Raw genomic sequence first — 12,139 nt, forward strand, 5'->3', positions numbered from 1 at the left:
AGGGTCAGACGCAGGCTGGCCTGGATGACCAAGTATAACCATATGACGTATGATGTTAGATTTGTATTTGTTTATTCAATTCACTAATAATGATATTAATTATTTATTTAATAAGGCAGTAAGGGTATTGTTTATTTATTCATCACCATTCAAGGTAAGCCCTGGCCCTTTTTGTAGAGAATGCAGGGTTAGGTCTTGTTATATGTTATCATTCTGGCTGTTGCCTCGGTTAAATTCCACACTCTTTTGTGCAGCTGACATTGAAGTGGGAAAGTACATTATGATCAGGATTATAAAAGTAAAAAATAAAAGCAACTTATGAAAAATTAAATAAAAGATTACTTAGTATAAATTTATGCAACTGTGACTAAGCCTTTGCTCAGTATTTATAAATACAACCTCATGCCTGCATTATCTAAAGATTATAATGATTCAATATTTCTCTGATACTTTAATGGCATAGCATCACATTAATCTGCTATCATGTTTGGATGCAGCCAACAGCTACAGGAATTAAAATTGTATTAAAAACACTGTAGTGGGGCCACATAAGTGTTGTTGTTTATTGTGTTTGCACACTGTCGCGTCTCATCACAGCACCCCGTTTAAACTAGTATGTGTTTGTTTAAATGTCGTCCCCGTAATAAGATACAGGGAAGGTTGATGCGGGGATGCAGCGACCCCTGGAAATGTCAGAGCTGGAGTTTTCCATTACATCCGGCTCATTATTATTTAAACAGAAAGGAGGGAAAGAAGAAGGAGAGAGGAGAGAAAAGGAGATCCTACTAACTGCTACTAATCATCAATTTCTGCTTTCATCCACATCGCATCAGTTTTCCAGTTTGTTTCTCACTCTGCTGGATTATTGCAACGGATTCATCACGAGAAACTCCGGGTTTGGACATTATTTTCCACCATTGCTGAGGAATCATGGTGAGCTTGCTGGTGGATGCGGTGGTTGACACAGGAAGCCATCACACTCTCATAAGACATCCAATTCCTGTTGGCAGATGGGAGTGAACATAAGGCTTTGGGCAGAGTCCCCCTGAGATACAGCATTCTTTCCACCACCTGGGAAATAGAGACCTATGTCCTGGATGACCGGCACCTGTCAGTCCCGTTACTCCTTGGGCTGGATTCTTTAACAGTCATGAAGATGACTTTTAATCTCTGTTCCAGGGGGTATATGGTGCCAGGGGAAGGGGTATGTGATTTTATTCATAAGCATAGAGAAGATCTAAGTCTGAAGTGCATCAACTTTTACACAGCAGTGAGGAGTGAAATCTAAAACTTGGTGGCCGCCCCAGTGGAGGAACAACCTGAAGAAGTCAGGCCAGTGCTGAAGAAGTGGTCAGGGGTATGGACAGATAAGCTAGAAGTCGCCCGTGGGGTTACCCACGTGATTCATACCTCCAACGAATTCCCTGTTTGACACCGGGCGTACTGAGTTTCTCCACTGAAGGGGGACATTATTAAACAACATATAGATGAAATGCTCACCGAGGGAATAATTGTACCATCTTCCTGCTCCTGTGTGTCCCCTGTAGTCCTAATGAAGAAAACAGAAGACGCCTTTCGGTTCTGCATGGACTACAGGGGCATGAACGTGAAGACAAACCTGGACGCATATCCCATGCCCCTGGTTCACGAAACACTCGAGTCACTGCATGGAGCGGCAGTTTTTAGTACATTGGACCTCCACAGTGGCTATTAGCAGGTGCCGATGGATGAGAGGAGTAAAAAGAAGATTGCTGTAATTACCCCTGAGGGCTTGTTCCAATTTAAAGTAATGCCATTTGGCTCAAGGAATGCTGGTGCCACTTTCCAACGGCTTATGGAACAAGTACTGAGGGGGTTAATCGGAAAGACTTGCTTTGTATACATCGATGATGTTATTATTTACTCCCCTTTGATAGAATAGCATCTCCTGGACCTGGATACCATCTTTCATCATCTCCAGCAAGCACACCTCACCCTGAACACAAAAAAGTGTACATTTATTCAACCCCATATTCATTTCCTCTGTCATATCGTGTCTGCAGAGAGGGTCGCTGTAGACCCAGAAAAGATCTCGGCCATCTGGGACTAACCCACGCCCACAGGCTTAAAATCTTTACAGCGTTTCTTGGGGCTAGAGGGGTGGTACCATAAATACATCCCTCGGATGGCTGACATAGTGATTCTCTTAAACCACTTAAGAAAGAAGTATGTCTCGTAAGATTGGACTAAAGAATGCCAGGACGCTGTCAAACAACTGAAAGAACATCTACAGAAGCCACCCGTCCTGGCCCAGCCCGATCTCACTTTTCAAGTACAAACTGATGCCAGCAACCTGGGGCTCAGTACCATGGTCATCCAAAAGAAGGACATGGAGGAACGCGTCATTGCATTTGCCTCGCGAGTGCTGCATGGCGCTGAGCTCAATTATTCAACAGCAGAAAAGGAGTGCCTGGCTGTAGTGTGGGCTGTGGAAAAATGGAAGCATTTTCTTGAGAGGGTTGAATTTGAAGTGTACACGGACCCTCATGCTCTGACCTGGGTGTTCAATCACCCGAAGACAACTTCCCGTCTGACCAGGTGGGTGCTGCGCCTCCAGAATTTCACCTTCAAGGTGACGTACCGGAAGGGCTATGGCAACATCATGCCTGATGCTCTATCTAGGGCATCAGAGCACTCAGGGATGGTTTGCTTGGCAGAAGCAAAAAAGTTAATTCCATCTCTACCCAGTAATCTTTGCGACCTGGCCCAGGCACAAGCTGCCAGCCCTTTCTGCTAAAATATTCGTAAGGGGCTGGATAATCAGCACACCAACCGGGTACACTTTGCGTACCTCCAAGGACTTCTTTACAGGTCTATTCCATCATCCCTTGGAGGCCTGCAGCAACAACTTGTAGTCCCAGAGATGCTCATCCCCGAGTTTGTGAACTATTATCATGACAGCCCTTTAGGTGGTCACCTTGGTCGGACAAAAACCTTCCTGAAGATTCTGGGAGTGGTGTGGTGGCCATCTGTCCAGAAAGATGTATGCCACCACGTTAAGAACTGCCACACCTGCCAACAGCTGAAGAACCCACCTGGTAAGCCATCAGGGATGTTACAATTGACAATCACGGATGGACCAGGGGAGACTTTGGGTGTCGATCGGATGGGGCCATTTCCAATGACCAGCTGACGGAATACCGTCCTGATGGTGCTAGTGAATTATTTCTCTAAGTGGGTGGAGCTATTTGCGCTGACAGACACTCGATCCAGCAAGGTTAGCTCCATCCTGAAGAATGAGATATTCACCCACTGGGGAGTCCCGAAGAACATAATTTCTGACAGGGATCCCCAGTTCACAAGTTCAGTCCTTGATAATCTCTACACAACCTGGGGAGTGAAAAAAAATCTTACTACAGCGTATCATCCCCAGGCTAACATGACTGAGCGAGTGAACCGGACCCTGAAACGTATGATCGCCTCCTATGTGGTTGAATGCCATCATGACTGGGATAAATGGCTCCCTGAGCTCCGGTTTGCCCTGAACACTGCGATGCATGAAGGCACAGATGAGACGCCTGCTTTGATTGCGCTGGGCAGACAGATGAAGGGCCCACTCGACCGACTCTTACTGGGAGCCCCTAGTTCACAAATCATCCTCAACAACAATACTTTAAAACTGGAAGAATTTAGGTGGAGAATCCAACAGAGGTTGGTGGGAAGGAAGTGCACTTCAAGCCGGGGGACTTGGTCTGGACTAGAGCCCACCATCTCTCAGATGCCAGAAAGTGATTCTCCACCAAGCTCGCGACTAGGTGGTTAGGTTCAGCGATAATCATTAAACAAACAGGTCCGATCAATTTTCTAATCCAAAGGGGCAGCGGTGCTGACACCAGGACAAACATCATACAAGTTGCCAATCTCAAGCTGTACTTCGGACCTCCCTTGTCCAAGCCTGGGGGGCGGAATGTAGCGGGGCCACATTGGTGTTGTTTATTGTGTTTGCACTCTGTCGCGTCTTGTCACATCACCATGTTTAAACTAGTATGTGTTTGTTTAAATGTCGTCCCCGTAATAAGATACGGGGAAGGTTGATGTGGGGAGGCAGCAACTCCTGGAAACGTCAGAGCCGGAGTCTGGCTCATTATTATTTAAACAGAAAGGAGGGAAAGAAGGAGGAGAGAGGAGAGAGAAGGAGATCCTACTAACTGCTACTAATCATTAGTTTCTGCTTTCATCCACATCGCGTCAGTTTTCCAGTTTCTTTCTCACTCTGTCAGATTATTGCAACGGATTCATCTCCAGAAACCTTGGGGTTGGACATCATTTTCTACCATCGCTGAGGAATCATGGTGAGCTTGTTCCAGTGTTTCATTCAGGAGAATCGAACACAAATATTTTGGGACAGTTATCATTAATTTGGACAGTTATTTACCCGGACTCATTTCACGTTCATTATCAACTCAGTTATCATTCGTTGTCATTATTTGTGTTGTGTGTTTGTTATTTGTGTGCAGGGACAAAGGAGGATTTATTATTGTATATACATTGCTTTTCACATTGCTGGTGTGGTGGTGCGATATATACAGTATATATATATATTTAATCCAATATGTATATATACAATATATTACTGCACCTGATTTACATTTGGATATTGTGTTGCTTGTGTTTAATCGTCGATTGGGGGAAAAATATATTTTATTATTTGTCAGAGTTACGGCTTGGTAGATTGAAGTTTTCCTCGGTACTTTATCCAAGTCACGGGTCCTGGTAGTGTGGCTGCCGGCCGGGTAAGGGGTCGGCCGTTGCAACACATACAGTACTAGTGCTTGCAATTTCATTGTTACAAAAATAGCTAATTAACAAATTTGTAACAATATCTTTTAACCTACTTTAAAACCAGCAACAAGTCTCCAAACACACCTGAATGTTAAGTCATTATGCATTTTCTTACTTGATATTCTTTGTCTTTCTCTATCTATAAAATGAATCTCTTTGAAGATGTTTCTCTGATTTTTTGCAGAGTGAAAATGAAGAGCAGTTTTGCTCCATTCAATTGAATGACGAAGAAGAAGTGAGTTCAGGTGGTGCACAGTATGAGGACAGTAATAAACTCGCATATTGTGTGACTGATGTGCCTCCCTGGTATCTCTGCATCATTCTTGGGACACAGGTGTGTTACCATAAAAATCTAAATTCTTTCTTTGCTGTTGAATAATTTTAACTTTTCCCACATTTTTAAACTCACTCTTAAAACTCTTAGAGTCCTATGGTATTTATAAATTGTTGTAAGCATTTTTACAAACCTAAAAATGGCAAAATACAATTTCAAATAATTGATTTATTCTGTCAATATGTCTGAAAATAATAACGCTTAGTGGACTTCTGTTACTAGGAGGTTAAGACAGTTCTCACACACCCACTTAATCAAGTAAGGATGATGAGGGTTATGGAAGAGGCTGAAGCTTCTCTCAACAACATTGGGCACTACACAGGAAGCAGTTTTGTACAAAGAGCCAGTTCTTACAGTGCTCCTTCACACATAGCCACATGTGGCCATTTTGAAATCCCCGATTAAATTTACCTGAATGCCTTTGGGCAAGAGAAAGGAAATTCACATTACTTGGAGAAAAGCCCATGAAAATAAATTGAGAATATATAATCATCACAGGGGCAACCATCAGGCATTGGATTTAAATTCATGAAACTAGATCTGTGCAAGAAGAAGCAATTACAATCACATGTCCCTGGTATAGATAGATAGATAGATAGATAGATAGATAGATAGATAGATAGATAGATAGATAGATAGATAGATAGATAGATAGATAGATAGATAGATAGATAGATAGATAGATAGATAGATAGATAGATAGATAGATAGATAGATATTTGGCTTTTTACTGAAGCTATTCAAATAAATAAATACATAAATATACAAACATACACCAGAATGACTAAAAAGAAAGTAACCTAACTTTGCAGTCACAGTCGCAGTCAGGCATTATTTCATTTGGCTGAAAGTCCTCAGTGTTAGTGTGCCAGAGAGAGTGTGAGTGTTGTTCATAATTGTTCATAACAGCACTTCGTTTTTTTTTTATTCTCTCCTTTGCTACTACCTCCAGGGGGTCTGGAGTGCATGCCATAACTGAGCTTGCACTTTTAGTTAGCTTGTTGATTTGGTGGGCCTCTTTGGAAGTGATATTACCCGACCAGCACACCACAGTGTAGAAGGTTGCACTGTCCATCATAGAGTTGTAAAATATGTGAAGGATGTCATTACCCAGATTAAGGCAGTGTATTCTCCTATGAAAAAGTGCTTCTGTGTTACTAAACCAGTCCCTGTCATTGATGTAGACCCCGACATACTTGTAAGAGTGCAGTGCTTCAACATCGACTCACTGAATAGTGACTGGACAAATAGGTTCTTTGGTGGGGTGAAAGTCAATAACCAGTTCCTTGGTTTTGCTGATGTTAAGTTGCAGAGAATTTTTTCTGCATCAAGAAAAGTTGAGCAAAATTACACCTTTTATTGACTAACTGAACAGATTACAATATGCAAGCTTTCAAGGCAACTGAGCCCCCCTCTTTAGGCTGGTTGTAATACAGAAACTGCAGTTCCCTGTGTTTATATAGACACTAGGACAGAGACAGCATTGGAAAACCTTTAAGTGGCTCATCTTCAATGTAAAAAACTGACAGACCTCTCCAGCCTATGATTCATTTAGCAGGAGAGGAGAACAATGTATAGTTAAGATCTTTTGATAAGATAATGGTCCACCAAAGTCTTCTTAAGATTTTGATCAGTTTTTCATACAATGTGGATTTGTAGTCAAACTGTCTGGGTGAATCATAGATATGTAAACAATCCACATATCTGGCCATAAAACTCTTATCTCTATTTAAACTATGGTTAAAGTTTAGCATGAGCTTAACTTCCCATTCCCTGCTCTCTTGTTGTATCTTAAAGTTGCTCATTAGCACTGTGACTTTAAAGTCCTTCTCACAGTGTCCATCGCTACTAAAGTGAACTGTATCTGGAGGGGACACCATTGAAATGGAAGAACAGTGAAACACTGTCTCTGGGGCCATGTGAACCGTTTGTGTGGTGGTGGCAGCACCTGTCTATTCAAACTCCTATTTGGCCACCCACAAGGCTGAATGGAAGCTGCTGGAATCATTGGAAACTTCTAGAGGGAGCTGTCCTGTAGAGGTTTCACTTGACCCAGAAGTTATTCATAAATGCAATATTTTTGTGTTGAAAGTAGTTTGGCTTGATAAGAAAATCTTCTGCCTCCACCAGATGAGTCAGAGTCAGGAGTGAATTTGGACAAAGCTCACCTGGAAAGAAGTGGGGAAGGAAAAAGGACTAAGACAAGAGAAAAAAAATTGAATATACTAGTATTTCTCTTAAATAAAAGAGTCATTGTTAGGCTGGTGTTTTGTGAAGTTATGTCTAGGGTTTGGGGAGAAAAAATGTCCACACTGTTAAGAAATACAGAAATGAATAATGAGAAGGAAACAAACTTTGTCATGCCTTGCAGGTTGGAATGAATGAAGGCCTCACATAATGAATCAGTCCAGTAATGTAAAAATACCTACTGTATATACTGTTTTTTCATACCTAAAAATAATAAATGGAAATCATGTTGACAGAATGGTTGGTGGCTACCTGTGCATGTGTATTTTCTCGCTTATCCCAAAGATCTATGTTAGGATAACTGGTGATTGTAAATTATAAAGGTGAGAATGCCCTTCATTGGACTGAATTTGCATCTGGGGTTTCCTGTCAAAATCTTCAGGTTCTACAGGATCCTGTAATGAAAAAACATAAAATTTATACTTTAATGTAAAAATAAATAAATGTAAAATGTAAAATAAATAAATTATGAAGCTTTTTTTACTACTTTCCTTCCAGTTTGTCATTTTTGAATACCTATTACAAATATACAAAATATGCTGAGAAAAACATCTATACTAATAAAAGGCAAAGCCCTTACTGACTGACTGACTAACTAACTGACTGATTCACTGACTCACTGACCCATCACTAATTCTCCAACTTCCCGTGTAGGTAGAAGGCTGAAATTTGGCAGGCTCATTCCTTACAGCTTACTTACAAAAGTTAGGCAGGTTTCATTTTGAAATTCTATGCATAACAGTCATAACTGGAACCTTCTTTTGTAGATATATATGGCCATAGCCTGCAGCTTGGTCACCATGTGAGGCGGAGTTGCGTCCCGCATTATCACGCCTCCCACGTAATTGAGTGCCTGCCCATATAAAGCCATCCGTCAGCAGCAATCCAATAGACACGCTGCCGCTAAATATTTGCAGGTGAAGGACTGTGCTTCTGCAAACGAAGATGAGATAGTCATGGATGGACTAGTGTTTGGCACAAACTCAGCGAAAGTGTGAGAGAAACTTTAAGAGCCGGGTTTCAGCTAACATTAAATGAAGCCGTGGATATCGCAAGATCACACAAGATACCACAAGCACAGCTGAGCGGCTCACGTGAACTGACTGTGAACGCAGTACGGAGAGAACAAGGAAGAGCTCCAAAGAGCGCTGAACAAAAAACGCATTATACAATTGAGAAGACAGCAAAAGAATATGAAGCGAGTGACGCATACAAACATATTCATAAGTGCAGCTACTGCGGAAACAAAGCATGGTGTAAACCATAAGTTTAAATTAAGTTTATAGATACGCTGCTGCTGGCGTTTGTCATGCCTATGACGAATACGATATTCACGAGATACAAGTTTAATGAGAAGACGTGGGGTATAAACGAGACTTTGGATCACTTTTTAACAGAGTTAAAATTGCTGTAACGGAGTTAAACTTATGGTGAAGGACTGTGCTTATGCAAACGAATAGGAAAGCAAGGTGTAAAACGAAAGTTTAAATTAAGTTCATAGACACACTGCCGCTGGCATTTGTCATGCCTAAGACGAATACGATATTCGCGAGATACAAGTTTACTGAGAGGACGCAGGGTATAAACGAGACATTTGATCACTTTGTAACTGAGTTAAAATTGCTGGTGAAGGACTGATGCTCATAGATAGAATACTGTTTGGCACAAACTCAGCAAAAGTGCGAGAGAAACTTTTAAGTGCCTGGTCTGAGCTAACATTAAATAATTGCTGGTGAAGGACTGTGCTTATGCAAATGAATAGAAAGCAAATGTTACAGTATTTTTAAAATCAAAACTTCTTCTCCGCTGCGAAGCATGGGTATTTTGCTAGTTATTCAATAAATATGACCTATTTTACTGGCTCAGTGATGCACTGGTCAGCAGAGGAGCTCCACACGCTGTATCTATGGGTTCATTCATTGTGCTTCAGTTTCTTCTGGCATCTACACATTTACCTTATACATATGAATTTGCCTGTGCACATGATTAGGATTATGACATTCTGGGATGCGATCCAGTGATAGGGTCTTTCCTTTCACCGGGCACATCTGGTACAGAATCTGCAGCCCTGTATTAGAGTAAGCAATTCGGAAGATAAATTGATAGATTTTGGTCAGTTAGACAAATCATTCTCAAATTTGCTCAATTCAATATATGGCTTTAGGAGCTGACAGCTTGATAGCATAAGGCACAAACCAAGAGACAGGGCACCAGTTCATTACAGGACTCACTGACTCACACACCAACATTATCACTTACACAAGGGCTAATTTTAAAATACCAATTGAACTAGTGTTACTTCAATGTTTGTACCAATAAAACTGCAAACATTAGTTTATTAATATCTTAGTTTTATGTTTTATATGTACTCCATATATACAGTACACAGTATATACTGTATATTATATATACATATATATAATATACACTATATGTTAGTCAGTCTTTATCCAACCCGCTATATCCTAACACAGGGGTCTGCTGGAGCCAATCCCAGCCAGCACAGGGCACAAGGCAGGAACAAATCCACCGCAGGGCACGCACACACACACACACCCACACCAAGCACACACTAGGGACAATTTACGATAACCAATGCACCTAACCAGTGTATTTTTGGACTGTGGGTGGAAACTCACACAGACACAGGGAGAACAAACAAACTCCACGCAGGGAGGACCTGAGAAGCGAACCCAGGTCTCCTTACTGCAAGGCAGAAGTGCCACCACTGCACCACCGTGCTACCTATATACTATATGTGTGTATACATATAAATATATATATATATATATATATATATGTGTGTATATATATATATATATATATATATATATATATATATAGTGACAGATAGGGGGCGCTCTCGCTCCCTTGAACCCCTATCCACGACTCCAGACATCAGGTAAAAGTCCAAATATTGACTTTATTAAATCTCCACAGTGCACAAAGCACCCTCTCGTCCACTATACTCATATAATAACAATAATAAACAATAAACCAATCCTCCAGCTCCCAGACGCATTGCCACCCTTCCACACAGCTCAGCTCTCCGTCTGGGAGCTCCCATAGTCCTTTTATATATCCTTACTCGGAAGTGTTCCAATCCCCAGTCCATGTGACTCTCAATCCCATCTAGGTCAGGTACAAGTCCTTTTCTTCACCCCGGAAGCCTGTCATTCCCCTTGTCCACATGTGCTTCTGGGGCGTAGGGAAAATACCTGTTATTCCTCCCTGCAGCGTCTCCTAGTAGCCCCCATGGCATCCAGCAGGGCTGCTTATAAAAACTACAATGTCCATGATGCCCGGCTGGTCTTCTGGGGACCTCCATACTGCAAGGAGGGCTCCACCTGGTGGCTTGGGGGTATTGGCCAGGATAAACGGCCGGCCATTCACCACAGTATTCCCCTCCCAGCGACGAATTATAATTCGGAGCGGCCTGCCCCGAGAGGGGAGTCTTCCTCCAAGAGGACTTCCGGTTGAGCCTTGACTAATCCAAATATCTTGTTCCCTGGAGAATCTAGGGGGAATATTAGTCCACATTGACAGCTTGCCCCCCCACTCCAAGGACAGTGTCGCCAAATGTGGCCCAACCTTCGGCACCCATAACACTGCCTCTGTCCTCCTGGTATTCTCCCCCTGCGGGACTGAAAACAATTGGGAAATGTTAGGTCCGCCCCTTTCTTTGCTGGGAAAGAAACCCCTGCAGCCTTTAACGGTGCTTTTCCCTCTTTTCCTTTCTTGTCAGGAGACCCCCATTTTATTTTCGGGATCTCCTGTTTGCTTTGGGGGTTTTCTACAGTCTGAGCCTCTTCTACAGTCTGAGCCTCTTTATTTAATAAAAATAGACCCTTTACTGTCTGCACCCCTTTAGATTTAAAAATGACCGGTGGCGGCGTCTTTAGGACCGCCTCGCTCCGGGCATCCAGCAGGGCTGCGTATAAAAACTACAATGTCCATGATGCTCTGCTGGTCTTCTGGGGACCTCCATACTACAAGGAGGGCTCTACCTGGCGGCTTGGGCTATTGGCCGGGATAAACGGCTGGCCATTCACCACTATATATATATATATATATATATATATATATATATATATATATATATATATATATATATATATATATATTTGTACAGGAGAAAGACACATATAGCTGTCAATGTACAAACATTCTATACAAGATGTAATGCATACATGAAAATAGCATAAATTATTTTTTGTATCAACTTCCACTACTAACCAACCATCTGATTTTTTAAAAAGTCTAATTTGTTTTATTTCTTTGAAATGTATATTGTGTTTTTATTCTGTAGCTATCACCATATTTATCACTGTTGCTATATACCTGCAATTTAGCTCCTTTTCACACTTGCTGAGTACGACTGGTTGTAAATTTTTTTAGGGCCATTCTGGTCTACAGATAGTACATATCAAGTATTTATTCTTTGTTTTTATTCCTAAAATTATACTACTACTCAGCTATTAAATTTGACATTATCTTGTAATCTTGTACAGGTAAAATTCCATTACAACGAACTCCCAGGGACCTAAAAATATTTCTTTATAATGAAAATTTTGTTGTAATGAGATTCTGTATTTGTTACTATAGTGCTTTCTTTAACGTGCGCCCACGCGTTTGCAATCATTTAAGTAGCTTCCTTTGTGTTAATTTTAATCTCCTCCTGCCTACAAGTTATGCTGACGAGAATTTTTCTCAGCATTTCCTTGCGTAATACGCTTT

At 41.5% G+C, this 12,139-nt stretch overlaps 1 protein-coding gene across 5 annotated transcripts in view; it reads left to right on the forward strand.

The window, feature by feature from the left end:
* The window catches only part of zgc:110789 (Xan_ur_permease domain-containing protein), a 185,044-nt gene that overhangs the window by 69,691 nt on the left and 103,214 nt on the right, over positions 1–12,139 (forward strand). For all 5 annotated transcript variants that reach the window (XR_005635637.1, XR_005635636.1, XM_039769943.1 and 2 more), the window contains one exon: positions 5,006–5,155. Coding sequence is in view for 3 of the 5 variants with exons in the window: in XM_039769942.1 (XP_039625876.1) it covers positions 5,006–5,155 (150 nt within the window). In the remaining 2 variants the exon portion in view is untranslated. The remainder of the gene's footprint in view (positions 1–5,005; positions 5,156–12,139) is intronic.

This window comes from Polypterus senegalus, chromosome 11, assembly GCF_016835505.1.
Source record: "Polypterus senegalus isolate Bchr_013 chromosome 11, ASM1683550v1, whole genome shotgun sequence".
In the NCBI taxonomy this organism is placed as follows: Eukaryota; Metazoa; Chordata; class Cladistia; order Polypteriformes; family Polypteridae; genus Polypterus; species Polypterus senegalus.